Here is a 16,182-nt window from a genome sequence, read left to right as displayed (position 1 = left end):
CTGCGAGCCATGCCTAATTGCCAAAAACAGTACCCTACCTCACTATTGCTCTTGTGGCTGAATGGAAGCAAGTCCCTGCAGCAATGTTCCAACATCTAGTGGAAAGCCTTCCCAGAAGAGTGGAGGCTGTTATAGCAGCAAAGGGGGGACCAACTCCATATTAATGCCCATGATTTTGGAATGAGATGTTCGACGAGCAGGTGTCCACATACTTTTGGTCATGTAGTGTATATCACAGTTTATTGAACTCAATATAAGCTTGGAAAAACAAAGTGATAGAGAAGTTCACACATATTGGAATCAAGACAAACAACAACAATGATTCAAAGATGGATGTCACAGCAAAGATAAGAAAAGCAAAATGTACAATCTGTCTGATCAAGGTGGAGGTCTAAGGTGTACATGGCATCCCTGTAAAGATAGACATTTACAACATACTTTACTTAGTGTCCTACTCCACACCTCTGAATAGCTGGAAAGTGACAGCTACCATCTGTCATAAACTTGTTTGTTGAAGTATAATTTGGGTATTCCCTTTCCGTTTTTTTCTCACTTTTGAAACATCTGACCAACAACGTATCCCAATGAAGGGTTACCAACATAATGGAATGCCCAATTTCCGTTTTGTTGAATATGATCAAAATGAATAGGAAAATGACTGAAATACTGAGTTTATGGTGGTGGATACCTGACCTCCTACTGGGAGTAAGGCCTTGTCTACATTGACAGATCCATCAAAGCAGTGTAGGCTGTCTCACCTGATGTGGAGTCAGGCATGGAGCTCTGCCTGGCACAGAAAGATGAGGTCCAGACTGCACTGTCCACTGGCATCCAGCCAAACTGGCTTCACTACTATTGTCCTTCACCCTTCAGGCTCATGCTGAAGCCTGCTATTCAATTAGGATGCTGTAACTTCTGTTTCGGGTTTCAAATGATACATCACCACTGTATTTGAAGTTCAAAGAAGACGTTAAATTGAAATTACATTAATTGATGTTCAGAAAATGGCAAAATAATATCGAAATATTAAGATACTGACTTCAATTAAAGTCACTGTCAATAGTAACAACAGCATATTTTCTTGAAATGGTCTCAGACACCATATGACATACTTTACTGTGCTGTGCTGTATGTCTAGGACAAGTCTGTCTTACAATGTTGTCATCTTTGACTTGTCTGGAGTATCGGTTAGATACAGTGCATTCGGACCCCTTGACTTTTTCCACATTTTGTTACGTTACAGCCTTATTCTAAAATGGATTAAATAGGTTTTTTCCCTCATCAATCTACACACAATACCCCATAATGACAAAGCAAAACAGGTTTTTATTAAAAATATAAAACTGAAATATCACATTTACATAAGAATTCAGACCCTTTGCTCAGTACTTTGTTGAAGCACCTTTGTCAGCGATTACAGCCTTCGAGTCTTCTTGGGAATGACGCTACAAGCTTGGCACACCTGTATTTGGGGAGTTTCTCCCATTCTTCTCTGCAGATCCTCTCAAGCTCTGTCAGGTTGGATGGGGAGTGTCGCTGCACAGCTATTTTCAGGTCTCTCCAGAGATGTTCGATCCGGTTCAAGTCCGGGCTCTGGCTGGGCCACTCAAGTACATTCAGAGACTTGTCCCATAACCACTCCTGCGTTGTCTTGGCTGTGTGCTTAGGGTCATTGTTGGAAGGTGAACCTTCGCCCCAGTCTGAGGTCCTGCGAGCTCTGGAGCAGGTTTTCATCAAGGATCTCTCTGTACTTTGCCCCGTATACTTTCCCTCGATCCTGACTAGTGTCCCAGTCCCTGCCACTGACAAACATCCCCACAGAATGATAATGCCACCACCATGTGCCAAGTGACATACATGACACTTGGCATTCAGGCCAAAGAGTTCAATCTTGGTGTCACCAGGCCAGAAATTCTTGTTTCTCATTGTCTGAGCGTCCTTTAGGTGCCTTTTGACAAACTCCAAGCGGGCTGTCATGTGCCTTTTACTGAGGTGTGGCTTCCGTCTGGCCACTCTACCAAAAAGGCCTGATTGGTGGAGTGCTGCAGAGATGGTTCTCCTTCTGGAAGGTTCTCCCATCTCCACTGAGGAACTCTGGAGCTCTGTCAAAGTGACCATTGGGTTCTTGGTCAGCTCCCTGACCAAGGCCCTTCTCTCCCGATTGCTCAGTTTGGCCGGGCAGCCAGCTCTAGGAAGAGTCGTGGTGGTTCCAATCTTCTTCTTTTTAAGAGTGATGGAGGCCACTGTGATCTTGGGGACCTTCAATGCTGCAGACATTTTTTGGTACCCTTCCTCAGACCTGTGCCTCGACACAATCCTGTACAGACAATTTCTTCGACCTCATGGTTTGGTTTTTGCTCTGACATGCACTGTCAACTGTGGGACCTTATATAGACAGGTGTGTGCCTTTCCAAATCATGTCCAATCCATTTAATTTACCACAGGTGGACTTCAATCAAGTTGTAGCAACATCTCAAGGATGATCAATGGAAACAGGATGCACCTGAGCTCAATTTTGAGTCTCATAGCAAATACAAGTGTAAAGTATACAAACGTAAATAAGATAGTTCTGTTTTTTATTTTTAATAAATGTGCAACAATTTCTAAAAAACAGTTTTCAGTATGGGGTATTGTGTGTAGATTGATGAGGGGAAAAAATATTTAATCCATTTTAGAATAAGTCTGTAATGTAAAAAAATTTGGAAAAAGTGAAAGGGTCTGAATACTTTCCGAATGCACTGTATGCAATAGTATCCTTACTGTTTAACACACAAGAGCGACTGTGTCAATGCTCTCAAAATCAAACAGATGGAGCTAGTCTGGAACAGAAGGTATGTAAAGCTTGGATCACTCAGTTTGAATTGTCATTCAATTATTTATCCAAGTGGCCATCTTTGAGAAGTCTTCATAAGTGCTGTTTACTGTGTGTGTGTTTGCAACTTATAATGTTGAACCTGACACATACTACTGTTGTGAAAATCACTTAGTGATTGGATATCTTTTGAGAAGATGGCCAGAATGGTCACTGATACTATTTGATACTATTTTTCAAATCCCAACTATTATCTGGATATTCACATATTTCAGTTTCAATAATACTTAGCCACTGTGGTGATCATAGACACTGAAAAAATATGACAAAATAAAAACACTGAAACAATGACAAAGACCAAATAGTATCGAAATAGGCCTGATGCTTTTGACAAGTTATAAGCTATACAATCTGAAAAGTAAAACAGTATGAAAACAGTATGGGAGATTTACAGTATGTAACAAATATATCGGTATACTGATACTCTGAGAGCATTCTGCTACAGTGTATGTTTAAAAATCTGTCAGAAGCTTTAGAGCCCCAGTTGAACATTTTACTCCTCAGAGCTTAGATATTTCATTGAGTCCATCCAACTGAAGTGCTATTGAATCTAGTGTAAACCATAGGGATTTTGTCCAGCCAAGTAATATTCCCCTCAAACTTGCCGCAGTTACCCTGTCAGTAGATCCATGATTACTCTACCCTGGAGTGGGCAGAAAAAAGCGGAATATTCTAGAGTTTAAATTTGTGGTATAGACACAAATGCTATATTATCGGCATTTTATACAGAAACATGTTGTTCTTTGCAGATCTCTGCAGTGCTTTTTAAACCAACCACTTATGTCAATAAGTGAATGCATTACCAGTACCATTGTATCATTCCGATTCATTCATAGTTGATCATTTGGATAAACACTACTTAGGTAAAACATTAAAGCAGTGATGTGGGAGAGGAGATTACCTGATTTTGTTCAAGTGTGCATTTGATTGAGGACCTGATGGCTGCATTGCAAAAGAGAGAGAGCATAGCTACTTGAATTTCGAGCACAAACAGTATACTCTCATCACAGTAAACCTCAAAATATCCCTACAACAAACTTCAGCTGTCATTTCCACTACAGAGGTTTTTTTTAGCAGAAGTTAATGTCGGCTTGTACTTATGCAGGTTTGAAACCTGAAAATAGGGGGTTTAGAGAGTGAGCACTAGCTAACTATGTAAAATGTAAATTAAGTAGAACAAGTACAGTGATTTCAAGTAGTAAATTGAATGGATTGTGGCATCCACTGGAAGAGTTTGCAGCAGCAAACAAAATGTGCTGTATTTAACATTGGCGCACAATGCTGAAAAGTGACAATTGCTTATCTCCATGGAGATCAATAATGGGTACAGGATCATTGTGTAAAGTGTCTGCAGGTTTAATGCAGATAGGATGTCATTGTTATTTTATTTCTCATAATGACGGTCATTATGCACGGACACTGATTGAATTCCATTTGTTACCTGCGTTTGAGACTGAGTGGAATAATTACCATTTAAGTATCTCCATTAAAATTCATACATGAAATGTTCATGCCCAAACCTCCTGTTAAAAAAACTAAAATATTCTTTGCATGTGAAATGAATTAGATTATTACCCCAGGCATGTTTTAAATAACTGATTAAAGAATCAAGTCTAAATGTATGAAATGTATTTTCCATGTGTTGCTTTTTTGCTATGTGTCATTAATCAGAAGATGCACAAAGAACAACAAGAATGAATCACTGGTAGCCATCGCCATCTTTCTCAGCATTCTCACTTAATTAAAATGGATCTTCTGGTAAATGTAATCAATATCTAACACCCAGTCTAAACTGGACATAGCACTGTTGGATAAACCTAAAGCATATCCCATAAAGATCAGGTGTTCCAACAGTTCTGTACAAATACATTAAACGATGCCATTTTGACAACGATTGCTGTATATTTGGGAATTGAATGTGGCTGTGTTCCATTTTGATAACAACTATAGCCATCTAATTATGCCATCCATTTTATGCTGGTGATACTGGACGACCGGTCAATTCAACATTACAATGCTGTGCAGGGATGACAGCTGAAATAGTTATTTTAAACATCTCAGAGTCATTGGTCTATAAAAATGTGTTTGTTTATCCCTGGGCGCATGCATTCAGCAACAACAAGAACATGTCACTTCTCATTTCCTGTTTTATTGGCGTTCACCCTGCACATATTTACCCAAGTGGAATTAAGTGTATTTGTGTAGCAGGTAAATAAGGCATGCACTTCCCTAATATAGCCATCCTGCTGTAGCATTCAGCTGCTGCTGAGCATTGAGGCTGCACAGGCAAACACGGTGGGGATCTGGTGAGACCCAATCAATCACTGACAGATTACTGGTAAAGCCACTTCTAGACCCATTCAAGAGGGACAAATGCAGAATTGCAACTGAACAACTTCTAGTTTTAAGCCAACAGTGGGACTTCCTGGTTATTTATCAAAGTCATTGCTGGTTAGCAGCACAGCTCGCTGCGCGATTGTAGTTCACAACAGATAGAGCTGAGTAGCGGCACAGCTTTGAAAGGAGTGTTTATGCCCTTAGCTGTGGCACTGTCAGCCTTGTGGAATTTACTGTAAATCACATTGCTTTTATTGCAAGATTTAGTAGCTTATCCTCTGTGGGCTCCATTCACTTCAAGCTTGTCCCCATTAGGATTTTAGCCCCAGTCCATAAAGGGACTTGGCTACACATCGTGAAATAATGTGAGAAACCAAACAATTTTTTTGGTCCCTTTCTGTTCTTTTCTACCTGGACTCTTCAGCAGCCATTGAGATTTATTTTGGAGGTTGCTATAGACTTTTATTCTTTATCAAACCACTTCCTCCTCCCAAACCCTCTTATCAACCCCCCAGAGGGCCACACAATTTTCCTTTTATTTCTATTCATGGACCTTGGTAATTTGCACTAGCTTTATTTGTTAAGATGCACCTGAGGACCGCATTTTGAAATAACACAGTGGAGTGCTTACTTTAAGTATAAGAGCTACAGGGTGGCAGTCAATTAGTGATATTAACAACATTCACCTCCCCCCTCACTCCCCCCCAAAAAGCTCAAAAGCAGCTAAATATTTCATTTAAGGCATAATGTTTTGTCTACAGTCTAGACCATAGAATGAAAACTACTCCATGTGTGTTTTGTTAGATAAATGAGATAAGATGTTCTCATCTCTATTAATTGATTGATGTTAAGTTATAGATATCATGCATGTCAAAATAAAAGAGAACAGCCTAAATACAATGAACATTGAACGAGACAATTATCGGATTCCACAAAGCAGTGATCTAGAGACTAAAACATTTCCTATTTGTTTAAAACATCTCGAATGACACAATCTCCTCCTTTGAGAGCATCCGTTGTTTGTCTTTCTCCAAAGCTAGTGTTTCATGGCAGAAATAATAAACCCCAAGCAACCACTTTTGAAGTGATCAGAGGTGACACAAGAGTCTGTAGGCAGAAGGTAAAAAAACAGCCAGTCACATGCCTCTGTAAACCCCTAACCTTGTTCGTGAGGAGATGAATAATTTTACTGTGTGGGACATATCTTGAGCAAACATTCTAGCCACACCACATTCTCATTGCATCAAAGAGCTACTTCTTGTTACAGGTGTAGTGGGCCCAGATCGTAACCTCAGATTGATCTAAAATGTACTCTCATTATCATAATGTAGTGGTTTAGTTAAATATAAAGTGCATAATATTATTTAATTCTGTATTATGCAACCTCTTGTCTATATTATGTATGAACTATTTCATACATAATATGAACTATTTCAATACATACTTAATATCTTGTATGAACTATTTCAATATGAATCATGTTGCAATTAAAATGTTAGCTGATCATGTTAGAGGGGTTCATTAATGCAATGTGTTTTAGTTTAACATGCAATTGTATCTGAATTGTAACAGCATTTTTCCTCACTCTATTTGTTGAAAACACTGTACTGAATAGGAAAAAACATGCTTACAGTTATAATACCACATTTACTGGGTTTTGTATATTGAATTTTGTGAGAATAATGCATTTCCTTTACATACATTAATGATCTCTGAGGGTAATGAATGTTAATTTGGTCAATCCTAATGAATGATTAACAGTAACAGTCATACACATGAACAAAGGTGAAAAAAGGGGAAAATCAAGAATTCCTGATCAATGTTCCTTTTAGTCTCTTAACTTGATCACCCACTGTAGGAGGTTTCAGATAGACATGAGCTGCAGCTCTGATATGTGGGGGAGTTTAGATGATGTGTGTATATACGTGCTGTAGCAAGAGTTCAGGGAGGCAGCTGAGCAAAATAATTTAGAATGTCCTGCCTGCTGACACAAGGACAAAAGGCACAGACAGAACATTCTCATATGAGGGAGGAGACAATGAACGTGGCTACACCTGGAAATGCACTGTGGTTGTTTTATTCCTGACCTCTAGAGCACACTGAGGCTATGTCCCAAATGGCACCCTATTTCCTATATCGTGCACTACTTTTGACCAGAGCTCTATGGGCCCGGTCAGAAATCGGGCACAATATAGCCTAGTGATTGGGTGCCATTTGGGACGCAACCTGAGATTGTCAGAGGCTGTTCTTAGAAGCAGACAGAGTCTGGTAGCTATAGCATTAACTGGGCATTGTAACACTCAGGTAGCACAATCCCAGCACTGATGAGCAGCAGCGTGTCCGCACTTAATTCCAGGGCTGGAAACATCTCAAGCAAGAGATTAATACCTGATCTGATTACATCTACTGTTCTGTCTGTACTCTCTCTCCTCATTTGTTTTGATCTAAATTGCTTGAAGCAAGGAACATGAACAGAGACTAATGTTTGTAGTCTCCTTTCTAGAGCCTTTTCTTTATCAGTCAATGATCTATTTATCTTGTTCATCATTTTCTTTCAAATAAACAATGCCATATTACCTTGCAAAAACCTTAAGAGATGGAATAAGGAGGGAATGATTGGAAAATTGACAAGCAACACAGAACAATCGAGGTAGGATATTATTTCCCACAGGCAAGCTATAGGTATCAGCTTTGCACTGCTGAATCAGTGCAGTTATTACCTTGGTGTGTGAGCTGGAGCTGTCAATGGTCAAAGCTGCACAGCAGTTGAGTCCGGGTTGCCTATGGGTAAGAATTCTCTAAAGAACTCAGGATCTGCTGGAAGTGGCATGCAGGGTCTGTGGGGAGTGCTCAATGCTAAATCAATGCATCACTCCAAGGCCCTTGCACATGAATTTGATAGGGCATTGTGGGATTGTGTGCCAGGATCCAGATCATGTGTCTAACTGGGGCTACACCTAGATTGCCATCCCAATGGGCTAGAGAGATAACCTCCTCCCTTCAAGGAGCTGTGGAATTATAAAAGAGAGATGGAATGGGGGATCTAATGATCAATGTCATATAATGTAACTAACATCATGCTGAAATAAGTATTTAGCCAATACATTTCTGAAGCAAAACAAGCAGGAAATAACCAGCATCTATTTTCCCCAAAGACACATTTGTCAATTTTAACAATGTATTACTGTATCCTATGTGTTGTTGTACACCAGGAAACATTGTACACAGAGACTTTAATTATAATGAAATATGTGTAGTAATTATATAATTACCCTAACAGATCAGTTTCAGATACTGGAATACTATTTATAGCATATTTATAGACTAATCATTGTAGCCTTGGTTTTATATTGCAATTTCTAACCATACATGTGAATATATTCGTTCTTCATACTGAAGCTATATATTTAATGTGAAATGTATTCTTCATAATGAAAAGCAAATCAATTATCCAATGTAAACGCAGCCTACCAATATAAACTGTCAAGTCTATATTTTTGGAAATGCTTTGAATTTGCCTCCTCCGCTAGAATACATGCGCAGTGCGCGGCATAATGCCTTCTGTAGAGCAGCTGTCCAGGGTTTGGAATTCCAACATGGCAGAGGCTGTGGTCAGTCTTCATTTCACTTGGAATGGTTTCAAATCGCAAGCAGCCGCGCTTAACCTGAGCACTCATTCATCAAGCATATCCAGTGGATCGATGTTACTCTAATCTTTGAATCTGCACTGTCATATATACAGGTAAGAGTTAATGTGTCTCTATTTTAGATATGAACAATTAAAAAGAAGCGAAGCTGCACTACGTACGACCAAGCGCTTTACCGTATGCCTCTGGAAGCGTTCTCACGCATCATGCAGAATTGCAGGTTTAGAAACTCTGTGGTAGTCGCATATCCAATTATAATGTATTTAAAAATGTTTAGATAGGCACTATCAAATACAGAAGTACTGCGATGATGTGAAGTTTATGCCACGGCTGAGAACCACTCAGGCGCTTGGGCAATTCATGATTTCAGAATCAATCATTGTGATGAGGGCGATACAAATAGTTTCAAAGTAATTTTCAAGTGAATGCATGTATGATAATCTGAAGATAAATTTGCCGCGATAACTGCTGGTAGGAGGCTAATAAATACGTACGTTGACATTGCGCTCTTCGTGGTGACAATTGCCTGCATGTAATCTATTATTAAAAGTAATGGGACATCATGCTGCTTTAGCCGCTTCCTCTAATGGGGTTGCACAAAAAAATATGTTTGTATGTCATCATACGAAGCCTCAACAAGGAACAAGGAGAACTGACAAAGGCTTTACATTCGTGGTCATGTGTTTTGCCTCTCCACATGTTATCCAAGAGATGTTGTTGGTTTTTCTTTTCTTTTTAATTAGATGCATGTAGGTTAAAATGAATACCTGACGAAAGGGCCCACGTTTCAAGGCAGGGAAATTCGATAGCCGAGAGGAAAAGTAAGAAGCAACCTTTGGAATTCCTCCTCGTGAAAATTCCGATTCTGCTGTTTTCCTTTTCCCTTGTTTTTAGGCTTGAAGACATGATCACTAGCACCAGTATTTATGGTATGTTGGACTATTTCACTTATCGATTACATGATAACTGGAATAATTTTTCCGGTGCGTTTATGGTGTATGCATGGCTCATTGTAATGTTGAAAAGTTAAACATTGGATGAGGTTGCAATTTCAGCAATAGTTTATAGAAATATCATGTTTATCATGTGGATGTATTTGATCATATTTGGGATTTGCTATAATGTTATGTTATTTTAGTGTATGTGTTCAACTAACCTACATTAGTATGCTACTGCTAATAATGATAATAATAACAATAGGATAGTAATAGCATAATACTAAAACTAGCCTGATAATAATGATACTTAGGCTATTATCAGTTTCACATTGTGTAAATTAGAAGTTTGTGCGTCATTTTTCTGTCTTTTGCATTCAAAATTTCGGTTTTCACAAACTGATCATCATATCTATTTTTGCATGTGTCCTAAAGTTTATGTTCTGATGTATTGGCATATTTTATTCACCATTTATCTTTACCCGACGTAAGATGCTTCCCCTATCCGCATTAACAAAATGATAGGGAGGGTTTCAGATTAACATCATTTAAAAGTAGTATTTGGGAGTGGGAGACCAGCTTTCATGTCATAGGCAAAGTGATTGCCCGATAAAGGATTTCGTCCATGTATGTTACAAGCTCTAATGTATTTTCTCTACTGTTTTGCCTGTCTCTGATTGAATTCAACCAATACATTAGACCACTGGCATTAGCTCCAAATTGCATGGTCATGCACCCAGCATAGTCCAGGGGCTGTTTCTCCATTTATGACATTCATGCTTATGATTATGAAAGTGTTTGGGGTATTAACTCTGTTTTTGTGGTGAAATTCATGGGTAAGTGGCCCATCAAATCTTTACATTTTACATTTTAGCAGTCACTCTTGTCCAGAGCAATTTACAGGAGCAATTAGGGTTAAGTGCCTTGCTCAAGGGCACATGGACAGATGTTTCACATAGTCAGCTCAGGGATTCGAACCAGCGACCTTTCAATTACTGGCCCAACAGCTAGAGTTGATAAATTATAGTTATTTAATACCAGTAAATAACATGTTAGCCTACTTTCATGGCTATAGTCTGCCTCACAGACAGGAAAAGATTAGAATTAGAGGAAACGTTTGTGTGTGAACGTTCAGTACATGTGTGTATTGTAAAGTAGGCCAATGTGTGAGTTAATCAATAAGGACAATGATCAGCAGCACAACTCTCACATTCTAAAGTGCTGTTTAGGACCACTCATATCAGCCTTGTATTGTGCTGTCCTTTTAACTTTAACTTTTTAACATTGTGGGAAACTTTGCTCATTCTTTATTTTAATATGATCACATTCTCATTCAACATTTACACATTATTTGTCTTAATCAGAATTGGTTACCCTCTTTCTATAGTCTACAGGGGCACATATTATGACCCGTTGCAATCCACAGCCCACCCCACAAGTTTTAGCAGTTGTTTGGGGTATTAAATACATTTACGACAGATTCATACTTCACATTATAATATTGACACATAAGGAGAAATTCTGTTTCAGAACTTCTTGTTTAGCTGTATGACGTTTTGATCCTCATATTGAACACTTGTTTTCTTAATACAATAATGCAAAATATTTTTCTTCACACATCTCATTTGCATTTATACGAGAGGGAATTAAATCATCAACAGAGAGCTGAAGTGTGTTTTCATTCCTCTTCAGGAAAATGTACATCACAACCACTTCCATTATGCTGGAGTGTCTTGCTGTAATGTGTTTTCATTAAAGTGGACATGATCATACATGTGTTTTAAGGCACTTTGTTTGTATTTCTCAGTGCCTGATGGTTTTAGGTGAAACTAACTATTTGCATTCACCACTCGCTCTCAAGATGTAGCTGTGTAGTTTTTTCAATACATGAACATCTTACATTTTACATGTCAGTTATGAGTACAGTATTCTTTAATTTGGCTATTAGTAGCTGAGGATAGAATAGATAAGAATAGATAACTAGGACCTAGTCCCATTAATGACTATGTCCTAACATAGCACCGGCGCCATAGGCTGCTGATAGGAGATTTTCTTTAGTCCTGATTGAACCTTTTGGCTTCTCCAGTGTGTGTGGTAAATGCTCTGACAGCTGTGGTTATTTCTCATTTGGTTGCACTTCTGATTGTGGTTGACATGGATCCTCTTGTTAAGTTTTGTGCTGTGCTTAATGACAGATGCTGACCCCTCCCCTTTTCACCACCCTCTTCACCTGATCACTGGCATTTTGACGTGTTAGCAGAGTACTTATAGGCAAATACTGTAGCATGATAGATCATAACTTTTGATAACGTGACTACACTCTACTACAGACATATTGTTTTTCATTGCATCCGCATTTCTTGTGACACCCTTCATAATTTGGGGTTTTATATTGGGAAGGATACAGTATGTAATTGTTGCAATTAGGCAAACTACATTTGCAGTGTATATTTTTTGTTAAACATACAGTTAATAACTTTATCATAAATAATGCAAATGTAATGTACATGCACACACTCCTGAATAGTTTAAATTCACGTATTGCCATCAGTTTTCTTTATTGCTTAAACAAATTGATGTCATCTAAGAATTTTCATTGTTTCTTGTTTTTAACTTTTCCCTACATTACAACCATATCGATTTTGTACAGCATGTATAGGAATCATATACGTACAGTTAAGCGTGCTGCTGCTGAAAGAGGAGTGAAACTAGATAATGTCTTTGAAGTTCTAAAAAGGCTTGAAGCAGATAAAGCTGTAAGTCTACACCAGCTGTATTTGGTGCATGTGACAAAACATTGATTTGATTTGATTTGACATGGCATGCATTTGATCTTAATGCTGCTGAGCCAGTGAAATTATATTTTTAATTGTCCATGAAAAGGTATTCTTGACCATTTACAGTACTGTACAATTCAAATTGTATTCTTCAGCATCCCTTGAGTGAAGAACATAGGCTATATATTCTGGATGCTACTCCATACGATTGGGATGCTACTCAATACGGTCGTCCTTTGTAGATCAGTTGGTAAAGCATGGTGCTTGTAACACCAGGGTAGTGGGTTCTAATCCCAGGACCACCCATACGTAAAATGTATGCCCACGTGACTGTAAGTTGCTTTGTATAACAGCGTTTACTAAATGGCATACAGTGCCTTCAGAAAGTATTCACACCCCTTGTATTTTCTACATTTTGTTGTGTTACAGCCTGAATTTAAAATAGATTCAATTGAGATTTTGTGTCACTGGCCTACACACAATACCCCATAACATCAAAGTGGAATTATGTTTTTCAATTTTTAAATAAATTAATTAAAAATGAAAAGCTGAAATGTCTTGAGTCAATAAGTATTCAACCCCTTTGTTATAGCAAGCCTAAATAAATTCAGGAGCAAAAATGTGTTTAACAAGTCACGTATTGCAAACTCTGTGTGCAATAATAGTGTTTAACATGATTTTTGAATGACTACCTCATCTCTGTACACAACACATACAATTATCTGTAAGGTCCCTCAGTTGAGCAATGAATTTCAAACACAGATTCCACCACAAAGACCAGGGAGGTTTTCCAATGCCTTGCAAAGAAGGGCACCTATAGGTAGAAAAAAAAAGCAGACATTGAATATCGCTTTGAGCATGTTGAAGTTATTAATTACACTTTAACTCAGTTGCCAGAGAGGAAGGACACCGCTCAGTGATTTCACCATAAGACCAATGGTGACTTTAAAACAGTTACATAGTTTAATGGCTGTGATAGGAGAAAACTGAGGATGGATCAACAACATTGTAGTTACTCCACAATACTAACCTAATTGATAAAGTGAAAAGAAGGAAACCTTTACAGAATACAAATATTCCAAAACATGTACCCTGTTTGCAACAAGGCACTAAAGTAATACTACAAAAAAATGTAGCAAAGCAATTCACCTTTTGTCCTGAATACAAAGTGTTATGTTTGGGGCAAATACAACACAACACATTACTGAGTACCATTCTCCATATTTTCAAGCATAGTAGTGGCTGCATCATGTTATGGGTATGCTTGAAATCGTTAAGGACTGGGTAGTTTGTCAGGACAAAAAATTATCGGAATGGAGCTAAGCACAGGCAAAATCCTAGAGGAAAACCTGGTTCAGTCTGCTTTCCACCAGACACTTGGAGATGAATTCACCATTCAGCAGGACAATAACCTAAAACACAAGCCTAAATATACACTGGAGTTGCTTACCAAGAAGACAGTGAATGTTTCTTGAGTGGCCGAGTTACAGTTTTGACTTAAATCTGCAAGAGAATCTATGGCAAGACATGAAAATGGTTGTCTAGCAATGATCAACAGCCTTGAAGAATTTTGAAAATAATAATGGGGAAATATTGTACAATCCAGGTGTGCAAAGCTCTTAGACTTACCCAGAAAGACTCACAGCTGTAATCGCTGCCAAAGGTGATTCTAACATGTATTGACTCAGGGATGTGAATACTTATGTAAATGAGATATTTCTGTATTTCATTATCAATAAATTAGCAGAAATGTCTAAAAACATGTTTTCACTTTGTCATTATGGGGTGTTGTGTGTAGATGGGTGAGAGAAAAAAATCAACTTAATCAATTTTGAATTCAGGCTGTAACACAACACAATGTTGAATAAGTCAAGGGGTATGAATACTTTCTGAAGGAACTGTATATTATTATTATATATGATACCACCACATTCTCTTCTAATTGGAGCAACAAGTCCTCACAGAACATAGAAGGCACAGAGCCTTATGATATTTAAATTCATATCCCCTCTCAAAAAGCATGTTTGTTTTTTAGCCAATATTTGAGATACTTTTCACTCTAGCATTTTCATAACCAACACCATATATTATGATATACAGTGCCTTGCAAAAGTATTCATCACCCCTTGGCATTTTTCCTATTTTGTTGCATTACAACCTGTCATTTAAATTGATTTTTATTTGGATTTCATGTAATGGACATACACAAAATAGTCCAAATTGGTGAAGTGAATTTTTTATTTTAATACAAAATAAATAACAGAAAAGTGGTGCGTGCATATGTATTCACCCCCTTTGCTATGAAACCCCTAAATAAGATCTGGTGCAACCAATTACCTTCAGAAGTCACATAGTTAGTTAAATAATGTCCACCTGTGTGCAATCTAAGTGTCACATGATCTGTCACATGATCTCAGTATATATACACCTGTTCTGAAAGGCCCCAGAGTCTGCAACACCACTAAGCAAGGGGCACCACCAAGCAAGCGGCACCATGAAGACCAAGGAGCTCTCCAAACAGTTCAGGGACAAAGTTGTGGAGAAGTACAGATCAGGGTTGGGTTATTAAAAAATATCTGAAACTTTGAACATCCCACGGAGCACCATTAAATCCATTATTTAAAAAATTGAAAGAATATGGCACCACAACAAACCTGCCAAGAGAGGGCCGTCCACCAAAACTCATGGACCTGGCAAGGAGGACATTAATCAGAGAGGCAACAAAGAGATCAAAGATAACCCTGAAGGAGCTGCAAAGCTCCACAGCGGAGATTGGAGTATCTGTCCATCGGATCACTTTAAGCCGTACACTCCACAGAGCTGGGCTTTACGGAAGAGTGGCCATTGCTTAAAGAAAAAAATAAGCAAACACGTTTGTTGTTCACCAAAAGGCATGTGGGAGACTCCCCAATCATATGGAATAAGGTACTCTGGTCAGATGAGACTAAAATTGAGCTTTTTGGCCATCAAGGAAAACGCTATGTCTGGTGCAAACCCAACACCTCTCATCACCCCAAGAACACCATCCCCACAGTGAAGCATGGTGGTAGCAGCATCATGCTGTGGGGATGTTTTTCATCAGCAGGGACTGGGAAACTGGTCAGAATTGAAGGAATGATGGATGGCACTAAATACAGGGAAATTCTTGAGGGAAACCTGTTTCAGTCTTCCAGAGATTTGAGACTGGGACGGAGGTTTACCTTCCAGCAGGATAATGATCCTAAGCATATTGCTAAAGCAACACTCGAGTGGTTTAAGGGGAAACATTTAAATGTATTTGAATGGCCTAGTCAAAGCCCAGACCTCAATCCAATTGAGAATCTGTGGTATGACTTAAAGATTGCTGTACACTAGCGGAACCCATCCAACTTGAAGGAGCTGGAGCAGTTTTGCCTTGAAGAATGGGCACAAATCCCAGTGGCTAGATGTGCCAAGCTTATAGAGACATACCCCAAGATACTTCCAGCTGTAATTGCTGCAAAAGGTGGCTCTACAAAGTATTGACTTTGGGGTGGGGTGATTTTTTGTCTTATTTCTTGTTTTTTTCACAATAAAAAATATTTTGCATCTTCAAAGTGTGTAAATCAAATGATACAAACCCCCCAAAAATCCAT

The 16,182-nt window shown here is 38.5% G+C and overlaps 1 protein-coding gene across 2 annotated transcripts in view; it reads left to right on the top strand.

Annotated features, from left to right (window-relative positions):
* The first annotated feature begins 8,821 nt into the window (after positions 1-8,821).
* Positions 8,822-16,182, top strand: part of LOC121536819 (fidgetin-like) — a 36,828-nt gene continuing 29,467 nt past the window's right edge. Inside the window, exons 1-2 of one of the 2 annotated variants that reach the window (XM_041844394.2) lie at positions 8,822-8,951; positions 9,751-9,785. In XM_041844394.2, coding sequence (XP_041700328.2) covers positions 9,761-9,785 — 25 coding nt within the window. In that variant the 5' untranslated portion in view covers positions 8,822-8,951; positions 9,751-9,760. The remainder of the gene's footprint in view (positions 8,952-9,750; positions 9,786-16,182) is intronic. The other variant, XM_041844395.2, reaches the window with a different exon arrangement.

Source organism: Coregonus clupeaformis, chromosome 23, assembly GCF_020615455.1.
Source record: "Coregonus clupeaformis isolate EN_2021a chromosome 23, ASM2061545v1, whole genome shotgun sequence".
Classification (NCBI taxonomy): Eukaryota; Metazoa; Chordata; class Actinopteri; order Salmoniformes; family Salmonidae; genus Coregonus; species Coregonus clupeaformis.
Note: the sequence above shows the minus strand (reverse complement) of the source record. Positions and strands in the feature narration are given on the sequence as shown.